The sequence below is a fragment of the Procambarus clarkii genome, chromosome 45 (assembly GCF_040958095.1).
Source record: "Procambarus clarkii isolate CNS0578487 chromosome 45, FALCON_Pclarkii_2.0, whole genome shotgun sequence".
Taxonomy (NCBI): Eukaryota; Metazoa; Arthropoda; class Malacostraca; order Decapoda; family Cambaridae; genus Procambarus; species Procambarus clarkii.
The window spans coordinates 16,767,881-16,790,936 of NC_091194.1; the positions used below are offsets into that span (position 1 = coordinate 16,767,881).

The 23,056-nt window shown below is 45.6% G+C and overlaps 1 protein-coding gene across 10 annotated transcripts in view; it reads left to right on the plus strand.

Annotated features, from left to right (window-relative positions):
* LOC123769741 (DGAT1/2-independent enzyme synthesizing storage lipids) overlaps window positions 1-22,597 on the plus strand; it is an 85,502-nt gene extending 62,905 nt beyond the window's left edge. For all 10 annotated transcript variants that reach the window (XM_069301463.1, XM_045760971.2, XM_045760973.2 and 7 more), the window contains 5 exons: window positions 3,139-3,248; window positions 15,070-15,237; window positions 16,674-16,867; window positions 17,453-17,587; window positions 19,483-22,597. In XM_069301463.1, coding sequence (XP_069157564.1) covers window positions 3,139-3,248; window positions 15,070-15,237; window positions 16,674-16,867; window positions 17,453-17,587; window positions 19,483-19,656 — 781 coding nt within the window. In that variant the 3' untranslated portion in view covers window positions 19,657-22,597. The remainder of the gene's footprint in view (window positions 1-3,138; window positions 3,249-15,069; window positions 15,238-16,673; window positions 16,868-17,452; window positions 17,588-19,482) is intronic.
* Window positions 22,598-23,056: the final 459 nt, after the last annotated feature.

Consider the following 23,056-nt stretch of genomic DNA (forward strand, 5'->3'; position numbering starts at 1 on the left):
TGGCTTACCTCAACGAATGGCTGGTGTGGCTCCCAGCTGGTCTGCTTGTCTGCTCACAAGGGATGTGATTATCTCCCGGCTTGCTGGGTTCGGGTTCTAGGTGAACTGGAGGAAGTCCCATCTCGTTCTGTCCCAGGTTTGGAGCTGGCTGGATCTTGTTTCGGACTCTCGGACTGCTTCCATGTCTCTTCCTCTGAAGGCGTTGCTGCGGTCCCACCTTCATCTGTTTCTGGGAGGGGGGGGGTCCCAGGTCACTTGGCGGGTGCTCGAGTAGTTGTGCAGGAGCCTGAACTTCACCGTGCTGGTTTACCTGCTGGGTCGGGTTTGGCTTTGGCATCTGTTCTGGTTCCTTCGGAGTCCTTCCCGCCTCTCTCGTGATCGCTAGGTTTAGCCTTCAAGGGCCTTGCATCAGTTGCTGCATCACTGGCTTCCTCTTCAAGTTTTTCAGAGTTCAGTGCCTTGGTGCCTACCCAAGCCCTCGCTTAATGAGTTCACGGACGCATCGTCTCTCATCTGGGGCTTTGTGATCAGTGCTCATCAGGCCGGTCAGGGGCTGTGAGGTCTGTCCTTCTGTTGGGCTCACAGCATGGTGCGGGAGTACGCGGAAGTTTGGCTGTCTCCTCTTGGTCCTTGTCGGTCCTTGCTCCTTTGGGGTTGGTCACTTTGAGTGGCTCGTCTGCTGGTTTCTCAGGGTTTTGGCTCTCCGTGCAGTTCATATTCGGGGAGCGTCCAATGGTCTGTCTCATTTCGTTCCCCTATCAACAGAATGGACGGTTGACGCCAACTCCTTCAGTTGGCTCTGCCGGACGTATGCTCTGCCGGCATGGTCTCAGTGTCTCCTCATATATGTGGGCACCCTTCCCCGACTGCAGAGCCTTCACGGTGGGCGCCTTTCAGCAAGACTGGTCGAGGTGGGGTTACCTGTGCCTCTTTTCCCCAGTCCAGCTGTTGCTTCGGGTTCTGGCTCAGTTGGAGTCTTACCACGAGAGAGTCATCCTAGTGACCTCATGGTGGCCAGCCCAGCCGTGGTTTCAGGCACTGCTTGCTCAGTGTCTGAACCCAGGGCGTTTACCGTGGCTCCGCTTCTTCCATCAGATCGGACCGGTCTGGTACATGGTTGGTTCGTTCTTCTCCTCCGCTTTTCGTGTCTGGTCTTTTTGATGCAGGTTTATCACCATTTGTATGGTGATCAGGTGGTTTCGTTGATGGTGTCCCGCCCGAGAGCTTCGTCTCGGCGACAGTATGAAGTTTCCTGGCATTCTTTCTGCCATTTTCACTCTCTTTACGGGTTGTCTTCTATTTCTGATCGGGTTGTCTTGTCCTTTCTTTCTTGGCATTTTCAAGACCGTTATTTGATGACAAATACTGTTGCCTCATATCGTGTGACACTGGGAGAGCCACTCCAGCTTGTGTTCAGGGTGGATGTCACTTCTGCCCCGTTCCGTAAGCTTTCTCGTGCTTTATTTCATCTCCGCCCTGCTCGTGCTCCACCTGAGCCGTCCTGGTCCTCGAACAGAGTGCTCTCCTTTCTCTCTTCTTCTCGATTTGTGGTGGCCCCTTCGGTTCCAGATTGCTTTTCTAATTCTCTCTTTCTGTTGGTATTGGCCTCTGGGGGTCGTGTTGGTGAGCTTCATTCTCTCCTCAGCTGCGGGGGTTTCTGTTCTTTTGGTCCTGGTAGTTGGTTTGTTCGGTTGCAGCCTTCTCCTTCTTTTCTGACGAAGAATGAAACGACCACTTTCCGGAGGGGTCCTTGGGTGACCCAAGGATGCTTGGTTGGTCAGGCCGGGAGTGCATCATGTGTTGTGTCTGGTTGCGACTCTTCGCCGTTGCCTGTGCGCCTTGGCTTCAGTGGCCGGGAATGTGCTTTGGGTAGATTGGGTTTCCCTTGTTTCCTGTTCCAGGGCTCAGGTCTCCCAGGTCGTCTGCAGGGTTATTAAGTCTAGCCAACCTGCGGTCTATCCTCATGCCCATGACGTGCATAAGTTTGCTGCTTTGGCTGCCATTTTCGGTAACATGTCTTGGGCTGACATTCAGGTGCTGGGATATTGGAGATCGAACAGGGTCCTGGCCACCCATTATTTGGTACACATTCCTGGTTCTGGGCGTTTATGTGTAGCTTTGGGTTGTAGGTTGTAGCCAGTTGTCTCGCCTTCGAGTTGAGGAGCATGTGGCGGCCACTTCCCGGGTAAGTGCCTCTTTTCTTACTTTGGTTATGAAGCTCCAGAGAGCCGAAGGGGCTCCCCACAGAAAACCATCATTGAATGTAACGAAACACTATTTTCTGGGTGAGCCCTGGAGGCTCCCTGGCACCCTCTCTCCCTTCGGTCAGCGGTTTTCATGTTGTTTTGATGCTTGGCCTCCAAACTGGAGTTGTTGAGTAGCCGGCAATGAGGGTCCGGGGAGGAGAGGGCTGCGCAGACAAGCGAAGAGATGGCAAGGTGTGTTGTTTGCCTGTTTCCTTTGGATTTGGGGGAGTTCTGCCTCTGTTCAGTTTTTGGTTGCAATTTTGTTACCAAGTGGGGTCTGTTTTGTTATGTCTACCTTTCTGGGTGCCTAACCCTGATTGATGGCAGATTAGGAAAACCCCAACCACAGGGAGGTTTTCCAAGGGCAATTGCTCCCTGTGCCTCTCTGAGGAGACAAGGTTCTGGCTCTTGGTGCCCGATAGGCTGAACTCCATTAACTAATGCCCTACTCTAGTATATCGCATATTAGATCGTTAGCTCCAGGGAGCCTCTGGTGGCTCACCCAGAAAATGGCATTTCATTACATTCAATGCTGGTTTTATCTCCAAATATAATTGTCACAAAAATTCTAAATACTGTACTATATTGTCTGCTCCACATTTTTGTTTCTCTGCGTCGTTGTCAGCACTGTGTAATCTCTTCAATTGGCATTCCTTTTAAATAACTATTTTTGGTATCGGAGGGTAAACGAGACACTAACAATTTGGCTCAGCCAAAGTAACTAGAGAATAGCTGCTTTGTTATCTTAGTGATGTACTAAGCACAACTTAAGAAATGTGAATGGTTCCCAATTAATCCACTGGAGGAAAACTCCGCCTTTTGTTTAATGGTTGCTGTTTTAGTTTTGATAATGATAAATGTAGATTTAGTTTTACTTATTTTTGCTTTCCAGACAGAATGTGTATAATGCATTACATGAAACGATAGAGCACCGTGACCCATGGGCTGGAGGCCGATACCTAATATCTCTGGTATGGGATGCCCATGGCTACATATGGCATGGTAAATTGTATTTTATACGTACTTATTCCTCTCTTACTTGATTCGTTTCTACACAGTACTCATTCCAATTTTTTATATTCTTTGTAGCATACATTCATTTCAATTTTGTACTCATCATGATCCATCTCTGAATTTTATATGATAGGAGAGATCCATCACTCTACACTTGCTTTTTTTTTACTTTTTAAAAAGAGAACACAGTTAAAAATGGTTTGTATGTTTGTTATGACATAACAGGTATGGGCCAAATCCTGCTACTTCTTGTAATGCATTTGTTTATGTTTTATCATTGCTTTTCTGAGGGGAGCCCCGTCGGCTCCCTGAAGCTATAAAACTGACATGTGCCATAATAGTTTGGTGCCATCAGTTCCTGGAGTTCTATGCCTACCAGGGGCAACAAGCCAGAACCTGGCCACCGCTCAGAGAGGCACAGGGAGCAATGGCCATATGAGCTCTCTAAATTTTGAGTTTGTCATGTCTACCATGGACTGGGCAAAGCACTGGGAAAGGTTGGCGAACCAATACAAAGCTCTAAATGGGTAAAATTGCAACCTGTGTCCAAACAGAGCCAAAGAACTCCCCCCAAAAGAAAAGAAGGAAACAAGCAATAGTCACCCAACTAGGACCCCCTGCTCATTAATGCCCCCCTCTTCCCCAAGAGGGGGGGGGGAGGCGGGAACTGGCTGCACCCCTTCCCTTCCAGTTCGTTGACTGATGTGCCAGTGTCCTGATGTCCTCTTTGGCCTCATATTATGTCTGGCTTTTGCGAGTGTGCCTTTGCTAGCAGTGTTGTGTGGTGGTGGCCAGGTGTTTTTTAAGTATATTGGGCTGCATGCACCTAGGGCTATCTTCCCCAGGTGCCCGGTAAGTTCTTTCTTCCCTTGTGTGTCAGGGTTACCTTCCCTGGGACGTTTGGATCGCACTCGCATTTGAGTGCTTCATCCCTTGGTGGTGTTCTCATCCTTGGGGTCCGCTGGGAATCTTGGACTTCCCGTCTTGCCCTGGGTAGGGAGGATTTTTTTTGGGGGTGGGGCAGGCGCAGCTTGCATTTAGCGGCGGCCAACGATTCTCTCTGGGGACCAGTTGGTTTGTGTGTGTGTGTTGGTTCGGGGCCCTTTTTGGTTTTTTGCTTTCTTTGCACAGTCTCGCTTCCTTGGCAGAGGTGGTCTGCCTAGCTTCCCATTAGGCTAGCCTTATCTTAGGCTAGCCTAAGATAAGGCTAAGCCTAAGATCTATCTTGTGTTGGTTGTCATCCTTTGTTGCTCCGAGGTTACACAGCTACCGCTGTTTGTCAATTTGCCTGCAGCCGATAGGGGTTACCAGCTTAGCTGGCCCCAGTGCCTGGGCTTCTCATTGGGCCAATGTACCGTACAGGCCCTGGAAAACTCTGTTGAGCTCGGGGTTTTCAAGGAACCTGCACATGGAGCTGCACAATGCCAACATCCCAAGGAAGGGCAGGAGCAAACAAGCACTCATTGAGGTGCTCAAACTTGCCCCCCAGGAAAACCAGGACCACCGTCAACGCCTCACGCCACTCAAGCGTGCGAGAATGACAGAAGGTATGACAACCCTCCAAACCAAACAAATTACTGTCCACTAGCCAGGACGACTCCGGAACTGCATATCGGATCCAGTAGGGAAATGAAGACCCAAACCTGAATGAAGACAGATCCATAATAGAGGCATAATCCGGGTCGTGCAGGAGGTAAGCCGCAAAGGCCTCCCGCACCACATGCGGCTGGGAAAAGACACGCGTGCGGGAAGTCGAAAACCTCCGGAAAGATGGGACCGAAGCACCCGAAGGGACACGGAACCGAACTCGGGGAGGGGCAGACACCACATCCAAGCGCCCAAGTCTACCAAACAACTTTTTAATAGCTGAACCCCCAGGACGTGTACACTCACGGAGAGCTAGCAGGGACGTATCACCCTGCACTAAGAGCACTTATACACTAAGTATAAGAGCACTTGGTACATAGGGGCAGTAACCAAGGAAGACCCCCCTCATCAGGCAAACAAACCAAAAAAAGAAAACACCCGCAAGAGGACAGCGCACCCAGGCAGAACAGAGCCGGCCGCTATGAATGGTGAAAACAAGCCGCACAGTACCCTGCGCCCCTTACCAGTGCAAATTGCCTCTTACCCTAAGGCAAACTTGGGGAGCCAGAACACCCTAGCACACAATGGGTGGACCAAAAACCAAGCAGCCAATGGCCAGTCATAGGCAGAACCCAAGGAACTTGTGGAAGGTGGCCCTATGCCCCAAGGGCAGTACTTACTGAGCACCTAGGAAAGGAAACCCTAGGCGCATGCAGCTCGAGTACTGAAGAATTACTCCTGGCTTGTGCACCACCAACAAGACAGCCATCACACACAAGGCACAGAGCTGAAACAAGATTGGAGCCAGAGCACACAGCCTCTGCCTAGCGCATCAGCCTCAGAACTGGGGTGTGGATTGCCGGTGCGGGGGTCTGGGGCTCCTCCTTCCTCCTCCCAGGGAGTGGGGAGCTGCACAGACAGCGGCGTGGTGACGTGTGACGTCATGCTTGTTTGCTCGTTTCTGTTTGGGGAGTTCTGTTCACTAGTTCGGCTTTTTGTAACAATTTTCACCAGACTAAGGGGTTTGTTTTGGGGCGCCTATCTTTCTGGGTGCCTGACCTGGTCGATGGCAGACAGAATGCTTCCAACCACACGGGGGTTTCTATAGGCCATTGCTCTTCGCGCCTCTCTGAGGAGGCCAGGTTCTGGCTCGTGGTCCCCAATAGGCCCAGAGAACTCCATACACATGATTGATGCCAAAGTCTGACATTAGCAATATCAGCTTGGATAGCTCCGGGAAGCCGAAGGGGCTCCCCCCAGAAAAGCATAAAAATAATGAAATTCTTTACAATCATGATAGTCACTAAGCGGGCGGCTCTGGTAAACTAAGGCGGGGTTGGCCATGCCACTAGGAACCCACGCAATCGGTCGACCCATATGCGTATCAACAAAGTCGATAGTCGAGGTAAAGTCATAAGTCGAGTCCCATTTTCTGACAAAATTTACGTTGTAACTCGCAAAATTCGTAAGTAGGGGCAGTTGTAAGTCGAGGTGCCACTGTATGAAGGATTTTCATATCCTTCATCTCTATGATTTTGAGTTGGGTGCGACTCTCCCAGTGTTCGTCTCCAGGTGCCTTTGGGTTCCTTGGATATGTCCTGGAGGTTGTCTTCCTCTTGGATTTCCTCTGCGAAGGTTTGGGAGGCCCTTGGTGCATACCTCCAGCGAGATCCGGGTTTATGTCTATAATGGATCCAGCTTCCTTTGAATTTGGTTCTTCCCTATTTTGGGTGTGTTACAAGGTTCCGGAGTCTTCCTGGTTGGCGGACTGCTCTTTCTTATCTTTGAGAGCTTGGCATGGGTTTTGTCAGACTGCATGCTTCAGTGGCGAGAGGTTTCCTCTCACCACTCAAGGAGAGGGGGGGACCCCCGGGTCTTGCTCTTCTCAAGAGCGAGAAGTGGTCAGGCCAGTGTTCGGGTTTTGATAGGTTGGGGTGGGCTTTTGGAGCCAGTTTCCAAGGAGGTGCATTCTCTGGGGCCTTCTTTGTCTGGTCGGCGTGGTGGTCACTCTGTGCGAAGGTCGGCGTCTCAGAGGTTGCATTGGCCCTTTTGCAGGGCAGTTGGTGGGGAGACTGACTGTTTGCCCAATCTTGGTTCCACAATTCATTGGCTTTTCACGTCGTGTCTTCCGGCTTTTCGTGGCGTTGGGCAGCTCCTCCTCCAGTCGGGGGATCGCTGGCAGGCGGGGCAGGCTTCTTCCACGTTCCTGTCAGGTCATGTTGGAGTGGGTTTGCTTGGGCGTGGTCAAAACGACTTCATCCCTCGAGTGGGTTTCTCACTTGCTTTCAATTCCGAAATGGGACTGTGGATCTTCGGTTCATTCTGGACTTGTTCTGTCTGAACCATTGGATTCCTTGCCCCACCTTTTGGATGACTGCATTGTCCCAGATCCGGCTTATTCTTGAGCCAGGCACTTGGATGATTTCTCTGGACTAGAAGGATGCGTATTGTCACATTCCTATTCATCTGGGGTTTAGGGATTGGTTAGGTGTCAAGCTTACCACTTTCGTTGCCTTCCATTCGGTCTTAATCTGGTACCTCGCATATTGACGTGTTTAACAAGGGTTGTGTTGTCTCGTCTTTGTCTGCTAGGTGTTCGGGTTCTGGCCTACCTCGACGACTGGTTGGTTTGAGCTCCCAGCCGGTCTGCATGTCTGCTCGCCAGGGACATGGTTCTTTCCCAGCTTACCGGGTTCGAGTTCCTGGTGAATTGGCAGAAGTCCCATCTGGTTCCATCTTGGGTTCCGACTTGGCTGGGCCTCGTGTGGGATTCTCTAACTGTAGCCATTTCTCTCCCTCCTGTGGCTTTGCTTTGGCTGCATTTCCATCATCTGCTGTTTTTGAGGGGGACCAGGGTCACTTTGCAGTTGCTCGAGCAGTTGTGCAGGAGCCTGAACTTTGCCTTGCTGGTTTTCCCGCTAGGCAAGATTTGGCTTTGGAGGCTGTACTGGTATCTTCGGGGCAGCCCCTTTTGCTGCTCTCGCGATCGCTGGGTTCGGCCCCCTATGTCCTTGCGTCGGTTGCTGCATCTCCGGCCTTACTCTTCAGAGTTTTCGGGGTTCGGTGCTGTGGCACCTTCCCTTTTCCTTGCTCGATGTGCTCACGGACGCCTCGTCTTTCGGCTGGGGTTTTGTGACCAGCGCTCACCAGGTCGGCCAGGGATTTTGGGCTCCGTCCTTCCGGTAGGCTCACAGTGCAGGTGTTTGCGGCTATGTGGCAGGCACTGTGGCGGATTCTGTTATCTCAGGGCTTGATGATTTGGTTCCATACGGACTGCTCTCCTGTGGCTCATTGTCTCAACCATGAGGGTCTCTATGGTCAGTGGCTCTTTGGGGCTGGTTGCTTGAGGAAGCTCTTTTGCTGAGTTCCCGGGGTTTAGTTCTCCATGCCGTTCACATTCAGAGGGTGCCCAACGTCCTGTCTCGTTTCATTCCTCTTTCCACGGAATGGACGGTTAATGCCGTCTACTTTCTTTGGCTTTGTCGGACATTCGGGCGCACAGAGGTGAACCTGTTTTTGTCGGCTTGGTCCCGGCGCCTTCCTGTGTACATGACACCATTCCCCGACTGTGAGGCATTCGCTGTGGACAAGTTCAGGCAGGACTAGTCGAGGTGGGGGGTTCCTGTACTTCATTCTCCGGTCCAACTGTTGTTTCAGGTTTTGTCACGGCTCGAATCTTTTCGAGGGTTCTCCTGGCACCATGGTGGCTGGCCCGTACTTGGTTTCAGACGCTGTTTGCACGGTGTCTGAACCTGGGAGCTTTTCCGTGGCTCTGCCTCTTTCAGCAGGTCGGGCCTGTGAAGTACCTCGTTGGTTCGACATATTCTTCTGCTCTTCGCATTTGGTTGTTTATTACATGGGTGTATTGCCATTTTTATAGTGATCAGGTGGCTTCGTTGATGGTGTCCCACCTGCGGTCTTCTTTTCATTGACAGTATGAAGTCTCCTGTGGGTCTTTCCACTATTTCCTCTCTCTTCATAGGATTTTGTCGGTGTCTCTTTTTAATTGGTTTGTCCTTTCTTTCTTGGCTCTTTCAGGACTCATGCCGAATACTGTCGCTTCTTATCATGTGTCGCTGGTGGAGCCGCTCTAGCTTACATTCGGGGTGGATGTCAATTTCATTCTGTTCTGCAAGCGCTCTCATGCATCCTTTCACCTATGGCCAGCTCATGCGCCGCCCGAGCCTTCTTGGTCTTTGGACTTGGTGCTCGTTTCTCTTTTCACCTCAATTTGTAGTGGCCCCTTCAGTCTGGGAATGTTTTTTCAAGTCCTTGTTCTTGTTGGCCTTAGCCTCTGGTTATTTTTGGCCTCTGGGTGGGGGAGTTTCATGCTCTTCTCCGGTGCAGGGGTTTCTGCTCTTGGTCCAAGGAGTCGTTTTGTTCGTTTGTAGCCTTCTTTTCTGGCGAAGAATGAGACGGCTGGTTTCCAGAGGGGGGGGGGGCTGTTAGTTGTTGATAATTGGTTGGTTTGGCCAGGGGTGCATCATGTTTTGTGCCTGGTTGTGGCTTTACGTTGCTACCTGTGCACTACTGCTTCAGCGATAGTGAACATGCTCTGGGTAGACCTGGTGTCCCTCATTCCTTGTTCCAGGACTTGTGTCTCACAGGTTGTATGCAGGGTTATTAAGTCTACCACGCCTGTGGTCTACCCTCATGCCTATGATGTGACGAAGTATGCAGCTCTTGCTGCTGTTTTTGGTAATATGTCATGGGATGACATTCGGGCATGGGGGTTTTGGAAATTGGACAGAGTCCTGGCCACTAGATATCATGTCAACGTTCCGGGGTGCCTGTCGTGGCCAGTTGTCTCCTCTTCATTATGAGACTTGCAGTGCTGCCGCCTCGATCACGGGTACATCACTATTTCTGGGGGGAGCCCCGTCGGCTCCCCAGAGCTATCCAGGCAGATATTGCTAATATCAGACTTTGGCATCAGTCATGTGTATGGAGTTTTGTAGGCCTACTGGGGACCACGAGCCAGAACCTGGCCACCTCAGAGAAGCACGAGGAGCAATGGCCTATAGAAACCCCATGTGGTTGGAAGCATTCTATTTCTGCCATCAACCGGGTCAGGCACCCATAAAGGTAAGCATCCCAAAACAAACCCCTATTCTGGTAAAGAAATTGCTACTGAGAGCCGAAATAGTGGACAGAACTCCCCCAAAAAAACGAGCCAACGAGCATGTCGTCACCACGTCGCCGCACAGCCGTCTGCACAGCTCCCCCTCTCCCTGAGAGGGGAAAGGGGGAGTCCCAGATCTCTCGCGCCAGCTACCCAAGACCCCAGTTCTGAGGCTGATGCGCTAGGCAGAGGTCGTGTGCTCTGGCTCCAGACTTGGTTTCAGCTCTATGCCTTGTGGCTGTCTTCCAGGGTGTGTGTGAGCCAGGAGAGCTGCTTCAGTACTCGGGCTGCATGTGCCTAGGGTTCCCTTCCCTAGGTGCCCAGTAAGTACTGCCCTTGGGGCTTGGGGCCACCATCCACAAGTTCCTTGTGTTCTGCCTCTGCTTGGCCATTTACTGCTCGGTTTTCGGCTGCCCTTTGTGTGCTAGGGTGTTCTGACTCCCTTGTTCGCCTAAGCGTAGGAGGCAGTTTGCATTGGTAAGGGGTACAAGGTACTGCGCAGCTTGTTTTCACTAATCATTGCGGCCGGCTCTGTTCCGCCTGGGTACTCTGTCCTCTTGCAGGGTTTTCTTTTTTCTTTTTTTTTGCTTGCCTGGTGAGGGGGTCTGCCTTGGTTGTTGCCCCCTGTGTTCCGAGTACTCTTCTCCTATTCGGTGGTACTCTTTGCATGGTTTCCGTGAGTGTACACGCGTCCTGGGGTTTCAGTTCTTAGAAGGTTATGGTCCTAAGTTTTCATCTTCATCTTGTTTGGCACTTCCAGCTTCTGGGTTGCCCTGTATGCATGTGGATGTACCTTCCGTTCCTCCTCTCCTGCTACTGCAGTTTCTTTTCGTTGGGCTGGGGAGGTGCTAGGTTTCAGGCCCTGGCTCCGGCCGTTTTCTGTGTGTTCACTTTCGGACGGTTCATTTTTGTTTTCGTGCTGTTCACATCCTGGTTTGTTCTCCTCATACCGTACTCAGCATTGCTTGCTTTGTTCTGCCCTGCTGGGGCTGCGTTCGCCGCTCCTGTGGGATGTGGTGTCCCTGTTTCTTGATGTTTCTTCTCATGGTGCTAGCTTCCTCGTTGGCCTTGGCCTTTGGCCCTGGCTCTTTGTTTTTCATCGCACTTTTGTCTTTGTTGTTTGAGGCTTCTGCGGTTCGGCGTTTTTTCTGTTGGCGGCTTCTAATTGTTATCGGTTGTCGGACTTGTTGGTCCTTAGGGGTCCCATGGGATTCCTCCCAGGTGGGGCATATCTGCTTGCCCAGGTTGGTTCTTTCCTGGCTTGCTGGGTTTGGGTTCCTGGTTTCTAGGCTTACCCTGCCAGTTGGTGTTTTCCTGATCTCGCGGTGTCACTTCTCACGAGTCTCACGTCGGCACCATAGTGTCTTCGGTCACCTGATGAGCTCGTTAGCATTGGGAAGTTTTCTGTACTGCAGACGTTCCATCTGGTTCTTTGCTGGCTTGGGTTTCTAGTTCTGCTTGCTCGATGTTCGCACCCGAGGTTTTCCCGCGGCTCCGCCTCTTCCTTTACTCAATCGATCCATGGCGGGGCTGGTTCGGTTCTGACTTGAGTCTCTCACCATTTGTTGGTGTTTAGGTGGTTTCGTTGATGGTGTCCCACCTGCGTGCTTCGTCTCGGCTGCAGTGTTTTTTTTTGGCAGTCCTTCCTTTTTCTTTTTGTCCCTTCGTAGGTTTGCTGTGTTTTGTTGGCGTAGTCTTGTCCTCCTCTTGTGGAGGTTCAGGGCCGTCATCTTGCCACATACTTTCGCCTTGTCTCATGAGGCGTTGGCGGAGCCGCTCCGGGATGCTCCGGTTTTGGTGTTCCCTCTGCACCAATTCACGAGCTGTCTCTGGCGTTGTTCACCCTGGCCTGCTCTTGTGCCGCTTGAGCCGTTCTGGTTCTTGGATTGGGTGCTCTCTTCTCTTCTCCTCGGTTTGTTGTGGCCCCTTCGGTTCTGGATTGTTTTCCGAGGTTGTTTTCTTGTTGGCGTTGGCCTCTGGAGGTTGGGTCGGGGTACTTCATGCTCTCCTCCGGTGCCAGGGCTCTGCTCTTTTGGTCCTCGTGATAGGTTTGTTCACTGGCAGCCACCTCTTTTTTCTGGAGAAGACTGACACTGCTGTTTTCCAGAGGGGTTCTTGGGTTGTTGATGCTTGGTTGGTCAGGCCGTGGGTGCATCTTGTGTTGTGTTTGGTTGCGGTGCTTCACTGTTCTTAGTGTGCCACGGCTACTGTGACCAGGGTCACGCTTGGGTTCCTCCAGTTTCTATTCATCCCTGTTCCAGGATGCGGTTCTCTCGGGTCGTCCGCGAGGTAGTCGTCCAGCCAGCCTGCAGTCTTTCCCCATACCCACAACGTTCGTAGGTTGCCTACGCGCTCCTTTGTTGATGTTGCTGGGTCTAGTCGGGCAGATGCGGCCTTGGGTTGGCGGTTGCAGCCTTTTGTCACCGCTTCGCATTGGGGAGTGAGCGACAACCACCTCCTTGGTTAGGTCCCTCTTGTTTTTGTCTTTGGGTAGGTAGCTCTGGGGAGCCGACAGGGCTCCCCCCTAGATACCTGGTTGATCAGGTTGATGGGGTTCTGGGAGTTCTTCTACTCCCCAAGCCCGGCCCGAGGCCAGGCTCGACTTGTGAGAGTCTGGTCCACCAGGCTGTTGCTTGGAGCAGCCCGCAGGGCCATGTACCCACCACACCCCGGCTGATCCGGAACTTCTCTTAGAAAACCGTCCAGTTTCCTCTTGAAGATGTCCATGGTTGTTCCGTCAATATTTCTTATGCTCGCTGGGAGGACGTTGAACAGCCGCGGACCTCTGATGCTTATACAGTACAGTGTTCTCTGATTGTGCCTATGGCACCTCTGCTCTTCACTGGTTCAATCTTGCATTTTTTTCCATGTCGTTCACTCCAGTACGTTGTTATTTTATTGTGTAGATTTGGGACCTGGCCCTCCAGTATTTTCCATGTGTATTTTATTTGGTATCTCTCTCATCTCCTTTCTAGAGAGTACATTTGGAGAGCTTTGAGACGATCCCAATAATTTAGGTGTTTTATCTCGTCTATGTGTGCCGTATATGTTCTCTGTATTCCCTCTATTTCAGCAATCTCTCCTGCTCTGAAGGGGGAAGTGAGTACTGAGCAGTACTCGAGATGAGACAACACAAGTGACTTGAAGAGTACAACCATTGTGATGGGATCCCTGGATTTGAAAGTTCTCGTAATCCATCCGATCATTTTTCTGGCTGACGCGATATTTGCTTGGTTATGCTCCCTAAACGTTAGATCGTCGGACATCATTACTCCCAAATCCTTGACATGCTGTTTTTCTACTATGGGCAGATTCGATTGTGTTTTGTACCCTGTATTATGTTTCAGATCCTCATTTTTGCCGTACCTGAGTACAGTACCTGAAATTTATCACTAGAAAACCAGCATTGAGTGTAATGAAAAGCCATTTTGTGGGTGAGACCCGAAGGCTCCCCAGCAACCCTCCCTCCGGTCAGCGTTTTTTTGCGTGTTTTGATATCCAACCTCAGAATTGGGGTCTTGGGTAGCCGGCACGAGGGGTCTAGGGCTCCCCCTTTCCCCTCCCGAGGAGGGGGAGAGCTGTGCAGATGGTAGCACTGCGACGTGGTGATGTCATGCTCGTTAGCTCATTTTTATTTTGCCAGTTCTGTTCACTAGTTCGGCTCTCAGTAGCAATTTCTTAACCAGAAGAGGGGTTTGTTTTGGGATGCTTACCTTTCTGGGTGCCTGACCCAGTTGATGTCAGACAGAATGCTTCCAACCACATGAGAGTTTCTATAGGCAATTGCTCCTTGTGCCTCTCTGAGGGAGCCAGGTTCTGGCTCGTGGTCCAGAACCCACGACCACATACACATGACTGTGGTCATGTGACATGACCACAGTCATGTCACTGACTGACGCTAAAGTCAGTCAGTGACAGACTTTACTGTCAGTCACACATGACTGACGCTAAAGTCTGACATTAGCAACATCAGCCTGGATAGCTCCGGGGAGCCTCCAGGTCTCACCCAGAAAATGGCATTTCATTACATTCAACGCTGGTGTTTTACTTATCTGTGGGTATTTAACTTCAGGGAGCCAACAGGGACTTCCCTCAGAGAACCAGCATTGAATGTAATGAAATGCCATTGTCTGGATGAGCCCTGGAGGCTCCCTCACACCTTCCGGTTGCCGTTTTTTTTTTTTTTTTTTTTTTTACATTATACAAACTGGGGGTGGTGCAGTTGACTTGCCTGAGGGGCTTCCCCTCTCCCATGTTGTCGAAGGGGGGCTAACGAGCGGGTGCGCTAGTTGGATGATGATTGCTTGTTTCCTGCATTTCTTTTGGGGGAGTTCTTTGGCTCTATTCAGACGTTAGTTCTCTTCCCCCAACTTTACCAGTTGGTGGTTTGTATTGGTTCGTCTACCTTTCTGGGTTTCTTCCCAGGTCAGTGGCAGACATGAAAAACTCTAAATGTAGAGACTCATATGGCCATTGCTCCTTGCACCTCTTTGAGGGGGCCAGGTTCTGGCTTGTGACCTCCAGTAGACATAGAACTCCAGGGACTGATAGCACTAAACTAATATGGCACATGTCAGTTTGATAGGTTCAGGAAGCCTCTGGGGTTCACCCAAAAATGGCATTTCATTACATTCAACCTTGGTTTTATAGTTTCATCTGTTGTATTGAAGATGTCATATATTGTGGGTGTCCTCTCAGGCTGGTTGGTTTATTGAAGAGGAAATGAAGATACTAATGAAACCTTGCTCCGAAACGTGCGTATTGGTGGCTTTAGGCATAGTATGTACTAGTTCTATCTAGAAATCCAAAATTTTGTTTGTGACTCATTTTGAATGTATGTACTTTTACCTGAATAAACATTATCATTATCTTAAAATTAAAACTGAACTACAGTATATAGTATAGTTTTAGCAAGTGCAAACAAGCAGTAAAATTGGGTTTGCAGGCTGGAGAGTCCCTATGCCTGGTTTATATATGCCTATTGTCATCTTAAAATTAATAGTCACAATAATACACAAAATTAATAAACATCTGTTAATAATATTAGATTGTCTCATCTTAAGCTAGTGATAAAAATTGTGTTGGATTGTTTATCAACAGGTTACGAGGTGAAGGGTTTGGAGAATCTGCCCGAAGAGGGTCGTTGCCTGATTATCTATTATCATGGTGCCATTCCCTTAGACATCTACTACCTGGTGGCTCGAACTATTTTAGTCAAGGGACGACTCATACACTGCGTGGGAGACAGATTATTGGAGAAAGTACCAGGTTAGTTGGCAAAGTGTAGAAGATTTCAAGATATGATCTGTAAATAAGTTATTGAATCTTTAAGTGTGGTGATCCTTCAAAATTCAATGAGGATTTGTGCCAGGAAATCTTGTAGTCACAAAATTGTTAGCTTGTAAACTTGATTTCTTCTGGAAAAATATTGGTTTGTTCCATATCAATAATAAGACAGCCAGCCAGATATAGTAAGAGTTGAAGGTGGGAGTATCAGACTAAGACACTGGTTAAGGCATGTACAAGATTACAGGTGGAAGGGCTACAGAAGGGCAAGTGCCTACCTACAGGAAGTTCAATGGGAATATAAATTGCAGATGAAAATGACAAATAACAAGATGGAAACATAAAAGTGCAACTGTCACAGAATATATTTGCTCTTCTCTATAGGTGTGAAGATACGAGGTAAATGTTGGGGTGTGATGTTCTGACCTGTTTATTGATCTGTTTATATTAATGCAACAGTTGTGTTGATTCTCCTACTCCATTGTTAACTGAGTTGCAGCTGTGTGTGAAGCTTTTCAAGAAATTTTAGAAAGTGCACATATCATTAGAGTATTAATGTAAATTAATAAAAAGATGAGAGTTTTTTAGTTTAGTTCATTTATTATGCACCCCGTACCCATCCTGTGGGCAGTAGTGGAAAGGGGGTTACAGCGACACATAATGGGCTCAGGGACTGAACCCCAAAATTCATTTAGCTAAGCAAGTTACAATCTTGATGAGCTATTCACAAAATTCAATGCACATCATCACATCAACAGTGGGCTCAAGACCGACTACAAGTACAGTTTCTAAATTAAGCAACTGACACAAGTGGAGAGCTAGTGTTATAATTTATATGTGTATCCTTCACACCGCCTCCCATCCAGTGGGCAACGGTGGATAGGTTACAATCACTCAGTTACTACCTACAGTTAGCAAACTGGGGATATTTGGCTAATGTTACTGGTAACATAACTTTGAATGAAATATTTACATATCTCTCGAACATTTGTTATGGAATTGTTTCTGAATTCACGTATCTTGTCACACTCCATCACATAGTGACGGAGGGTGTGCGAATAATTTTGTTGACATAGTTTACATTTAGTCAAGTCTATATCAGCAGGTAATTAACATTCCCAAAAATCCTTATAGCCGAGTTTAAGCCAAGCAGTAGTAACATCTAGGAGTCTGCTGATTTTATTGGATTATCCATAGATTTGTGGCTCTTCTGTGAAACTGTATAAATGCAGTCTGCTCTCAACTTAACTGTTGTCAACATTTTGTACACTGTTCAACAATCATAATGATAAATTTCCTAGTATGAATAAAAATAATTTAGTTTTTGAACTGAAGAAATGTTAACCTTGCTCTGTTAAGTGCAAGGTTAACATTTTTTGCATTTATTTATGTTGCAATATAATTCAATCTTTTTTCAGGTTGGAAGGTTATATTAGAAGCTTTCGACATAACTCCAGGAACCATTAGTTCATGTATCCAGACACTGTCTGAAGATCACATTCTCTCTATATCACCTGGAGGTGTTCGTGAGGCCCAGTTTTCAGACCACAACTATCAACTTATGTGGGGCAAACGTGCAGGGTTTGCTAAAGTAGCCATTGGGGCAAATGCAGTAAGTCGTAAGAAAGACAATTATTATTAGGATTGTAGTAGTCATAGATATGAGTCTTTAAAATGTGGTGTGTCTGTCTTCTGGAATTCTCAGGTGCCTGTCTCTTACATCACACCATGTGGGCTATCACTTGGGAATTTCTGTTTGTTATTCTCTTCATTGGCAAATCTTTAGTAGCTTTCCTATCTCTCTGTGTTAATCCAGGTCATCTTAATGAGAAGCTCTCATGTCAAGTATCTGTGGATGCTTGTTTACTTTTTATGTAAAATTCATTTGCAACATTTTATTTCTACATTAATTACTGGTCTACAAATATGCATAGATAAATATTATTCTACATAGTGTATTTATTATAGTTTAAGTAGGGGTTTGACTGTGTGTCTCCTATTTTCCTCTCTGTTTTGGTTTTGTTCTCAAAGCTGTATAATGTTTTTTTCTTGAATTGTAAGAAATTCATTAAAGTAGTGCACTATTATTGCTACTGATATTGATAAGATGCTTAATTATTCAATATTGACATTCAAAAAAATTAAAGAGTATTGTACTTTAACAATGCAGAAACTAATGTAGCAATATTTTTTCCAGCCCATTGTTCCCATGTTTACTGAAAACCTGCGTGAGGCCTTCCGCACAGTGTCCTGGCCGCAAAAATTGTGGGTTACTCTTTATGAAAAATTAAGATTTCCGTGTGCTCCCTTATACGGTGGATTTCCAGTCAAGGTATTATTTTCATGTACAGTACTGTACTTGTACAGTAACTTTTAATTTATACTATTATTTTGCATATTATTATGTGTGTGCATAGTTCAAAGGAAAATAAATCGCAGAATGGTAATGATATTCATGATAGTTTAACCTCTATACTGCACAAAACTTCGTATGAAGTGTGACATTGTGCTCAGTTTTTTTAATTTTTTGACTCTCTTTCAAATGTTTTGTGCATAATCTACGAGACAAATGCTCCAACTTTGTCTAAATGATACCAGTGTAACTTGAAAAACAAGAAAATAAAAAATAATTATAAAATTGAATAATAATTTGAAATCAGATTTTGAAATCGGCAAAAATATAAGATATCACCAATTGTTCATTTGGTGTTATTATGCTCTCAGAATAGCATATGATCTTCATTTTCATATATTTAGAATATAGGTTTTCAGTATAATTTACTGTAAAAAGAATTTGTCAATATGGCATTTGAAATATGTGCATATTTAGACAACAAAAAATTATAACTCCAAATGTTTAGAGTTTATGAAAAATCAATTCTATAGGGATTGTAAAGCAGACAGCTGTACACACTATTTGTATAAATGGTGAGAATCAGTCAGAAACTAGATTTTTGGATACTGAAGTTAAAATTCTAGTTACAGATATAATTAAAGTTGAAGTTATTGACAATGAATAAGGCAGTTTTAATTCATGAATTTACTTTGTTTTAATAAACATTGTTTAGCATTCATACTTGAATATGTGAAAGTTGTAGGTCAATATGTGTTGAAATGAAGTCAAGAAAATATACCCCCTCCCCCCCCAAAAAAAAAGTAGGGATAATTATAATAATTATAATGATTTAAGGGATATATTTAGGGTATACTTTATATAAGTAAAAAAGCCATTATCTGGTCCCTAATCATCAAAACAACCTGAAGAAACAAAGAAAATAGAGTTTGAAATCTGTGAAAAATCAGCCAAAAAAATTTCGGTCCCAAGTTCTGAGAGTTGTGACTGATTTATTTATTGACTAATTTACTTGTGTCTTCACATAGTCAGAGACGGGTATGCACTCTCCAACATGTAAAGGTTACAACAAATTCAAATAATAAACAAAGGATTGAAAAAACCTAAAAAAAAATATTTCCCCTAAAAAATATTTTTTTGGACATTGTTGAAAGTAACTAATAATAACTTTGGGCAATGTATTTATATGATATATAACAAAATAGAGCATACTAACATACTTATTCATTATTATTTGTGTTATGTATTACTCACCAATGCTATAAAGGCACCAGCTGCATATCCACTTTGTGGACATTTCTTACTACTATTCTTCTTCTTTGTGCATTGGACAAGTGCTTGCATCTCTTTATCATTGCATTATCCATCAGTTTCAGTTAATAGGAGCTGTTCTCCTTATTAACGAAATGTTCTTTTTTTTAAATATTTGTCTAAAATCAATTTATGAAAATTATATGATGAAAGTTTCACAATTATGAAGCCAATAAGTTGGAGATTTGTTTAACATTTTTAAGTAATTTTTACAAAATACAAATATTTTTTTGAATTATGCCTCCTTATGCTGAGCAGTTTAAGGGTTAATCAGCATGCAAATCTTTATTCAAGATAATAGTGCTTTTACATAAACTAGGAACTCAGGTATCTAGTGCTCTTACATAACAGAGGAACTCTGGTTTGTACTGCCTTTTTTGTTTCTTAGGAATTCAGGTTTCTAGCACTCTTACATATACTAGGAACTCAGGTTTCTAGTGCTTTTAAGTAACATAGGAACTCAGGTTTATAATGCTTTCACTTTAAATAGGAACTCAGGATGGTAATGTAATTCAATTAGTTAATGGATACAGTACCTACTATCAATAGTTTTTTTTCCACAGCTACGGGCTCATCTTGGTAAGCCAATTTACCATAAACCTGGTGAGAGTCCAGAAGAGTTGGCAGAAAGAGTACGTGAGGCATTAGATAACCTTATTCAACAAAATCAGAAACTTCCAGGCAACATATTGAGAGCTTTGTTAGCCAGGATATATGAAAGCCCTAAGGAAGATTAGTAAGTGAGACTACTTTAACCAAAGATATAAATAGTAAAACTATTAGTGTTTTCAAGGTACTGTATATTTATACAAATTATTTTGTCAAATACTATGAAACTTTCTGCCCTGGTCATCTATACACAGTTTCCTCATCATTCAAGTCCAGCAACTTGGGCTGGACGGTAGAGCAACGGCCTCGCTTCACACGGGTCGGCATTTAATCTCCGAACCATCCAAGTGGTTGGGTACCATTCCTTTCCTTTGTCCTATCTTAAATCCTTATCTTGATCCCTTCCCAGTGCAATATAGTTGTAATGGCTTGGCACTTTCTCATGATAGTTCCCTTCCCCTCACCATCTTTCGAAGAAATGTGACTTTCCATCTAGCATAATGCATGTATCAATAAAGCAGCAGGTGCTGGATATTTTGCTCAAGCCCAGTGACTTCTATTATTTTGATTAGATGCTTAGTATTGTCAGATATATCACACTCATAAAGAATTATGACTTAAAGGACTTTATAGACTTTTTTTATATACTGTTAATAGATTGCTGCCAAAAACCTTTGAATGTTAAAATATGGAAGTTGAGGAAAGTTGCATTTTTGGGCTGAAAATGAGATGCTTGGGTCTTAGCAAACCTATAAATACTTAATATATTGTGTGTGTGTGTGGTATGTATGTATATGTGTATATATTTATGTTTCATTGAATACGACTGCATATTCTGTGTTGATTATTTTCTTGTTTAGGGCTTCTATCTCTCTGACTAATGCTCTTGTATCTTGGTTTAATTGGAAGAGGATTTCTCCAAATGTCATCTTTGTTCGAGGTAAACTAAAAGAAATAATTAACTGTAGAATGTATTACACATTATAAATTTACACAATGTTTCAAACCTACATGGTTCATTTTCAAGTGAATAGGATAGTACTGGGTTTATTGGATTTATTGGATTTATACCATTAGGGAGGTCAGGCACATACAAATACAAATAGATGAAGAGTAAGGCATAAAAGGGAGAAGAATAAGGGGAAAAAATGGGAGGAAGCATATTCAAAGATTAATCTGGTGAGGTGGGCATGGCTTTTTGAGCAATGTCGTCTACATTGGCATCTTCACATTCCGGTCTTGTTCTTGCTCTCGTGTTGGGTAGTGTGAATAGTTCCGTTATTTGGGTATTTATATGGGATTGTTCTACTTTTATGTGGATTGCTTCAATAATTTGTAATCTTCTTACATCTTGGGCTTTGTCTATTATACGAGTATTTTTATACAACATTTCTCTTGTTAAAGTGATGTCATGGGCTTGTCCCATGTGATTCTTGGGGGCACCTAATTGAAGATGACAGGTCAAACGTCTCGTGAGCTTGGTCGACGTCATACCTACTGTATCTACAGTGGAACCTCGAATAACAAATTTAATCCGTTCCGGCGCCATGATTGTCATGTGAAACGGATGTCATACAAATCGAATGTCCCCATTGAAAATAATGGAAATCAAATTAATCCATTCTACCTCTGAAAAACATCAATATAATATTGGATGTTTTGAATAATGGAGCAGCTTACCTTACATACACTGAACAAACCTTTATGACATTTTTCTTTCTTCAAAATTGCTCAATTTTTTTTTATTTCTTGTATAGCAAAAGGTTTGTTCGATGTTTGTCAGTAAGGCTGCCTGTCAGGGTTTGTCAGGGGAGCCGGTCGGCCGAGCGGACAGCACGCTGGACATGTGATCCTGTGGTCCTGGGTTCGATCCCAGGCGCCGGCGAGAAACAATGGGCAGAGTTTCTTTCACCCTATGCCCCTGTTACCTAGCAGTAAAATAGGTACCTGGGTGTTAGTCAACTGTCACGGGCTGCTTCCTGGGGGTGGAGGCCTGGTCGAGGACTGGGCCGCGGGGACACTAAAAAAAAGCCCCGAAATCATCTCAAGATAACCTCAAGATAAGGCTGCTCCATGTTTCTTATTAAAAACAAAAAAACAAAAACAAAAATTAAGAATTTTGAAAAACAGAACATATGTCAAAAATGTTCGTTAGGTGTTCGGCAGGTAGGCTGTTCCATGTTAATTAAATAAAAAAAATAACAGTTTAAATAATTTGAAAAACGGACAAATGCCATAAAAGTTCGTTCATTATTTGCCGGGTAGGCTGTTCCATTATGACAATCTTTCTGTGTTCCTTTTGTTTTGTGTATTTCATTTATGTAGGCAATAATGGAGCAGTCTACCTGACAAACACTGAACGAACCTTTATGGCATTTGTCCGTTTTTCAAATTGTTTAAACTGGTTTTTTATTTTTATTTTTTTTTTATTTAAGAAATATGGAGCAGCCTACCTGCCGAACACCAAATGAACCTTTTTGACATTTGTTCTGTTTTTCAAAATTCTTAATTTTTGTCTTTTTTTTTATAAGAAACATGGAGCAGCCTACCTGCCGAACACCAAACAAACCTTTTGACATTTGTTCTTTCTTTAAAAAAGTTCATTTCGTTTTTCTACAAAAAGTCATTGCTTTGCAACATTCCAACATCAATAGCATCTGTACACAAAGGAAAATTTTGTATTTGCATCGTCGGAGGTGTCCGAGAATGTGCGAGAAGCAGCCCCAGACCCGACCATGTGGTGTTAACATTATTCAAACGAGCGGTCGCCTAAACGAGACGAATTGTTGGCGATCGAGGCATTCGTTATCCAAAATGGTCGCCATTTGAGGCGGTCATCACACGAGGTTCTACTGTACTTAGATTGAAGGCTACATCCTTCGTGAGGGCAGGTGCACATTTATATATACCACATTCGACTGCTGTAAAGGGTTCTCCATTGACTTCAGGCTGTTTTAAATAAGGAGGTCGGTAGTCTTCTTTGTTTTATATTACAGTGGAACCTCGACTTACAAATAACCCTACTTACATATTTTTTTTAGTTTCCTGGTGGCACAGGCGACCGCACTTCAGTTTACCAGTGTCACACGCCTAGTGGCGATCACTTGAATATTGTATTTGGGAGGACAACAGGATGGATGGTGGGATGGACTGGATGGATGGATGGTGAGGGGACTGGATGGATGGGTGGTGGGGAGGACTGGATGGATGGATGGTGAGGGGACTGGATGGATGGATGGTGGAGGGGACTGGATGGATGGATGGTGGAGGGGACTGGATGGATGGATGGTGAGGGGACTGGATGGATGGATGGTGAGGGGACTGGATGGATGGATGGTGAGGGGACTGGATGGATGGATGGGGGGGGGGACTGGATGGATGGATGGTGAGGGGACTGGATGGATGGATAGTGAGGGGACTGGATGGATGGATGGTGAGGGGACTGGATGGATGAATAGTGAGGGGACTGGATGGATGGATGGTGGAGGAACTGGATAGATGGATGGTGAGAGGACTGGATGGATGAAT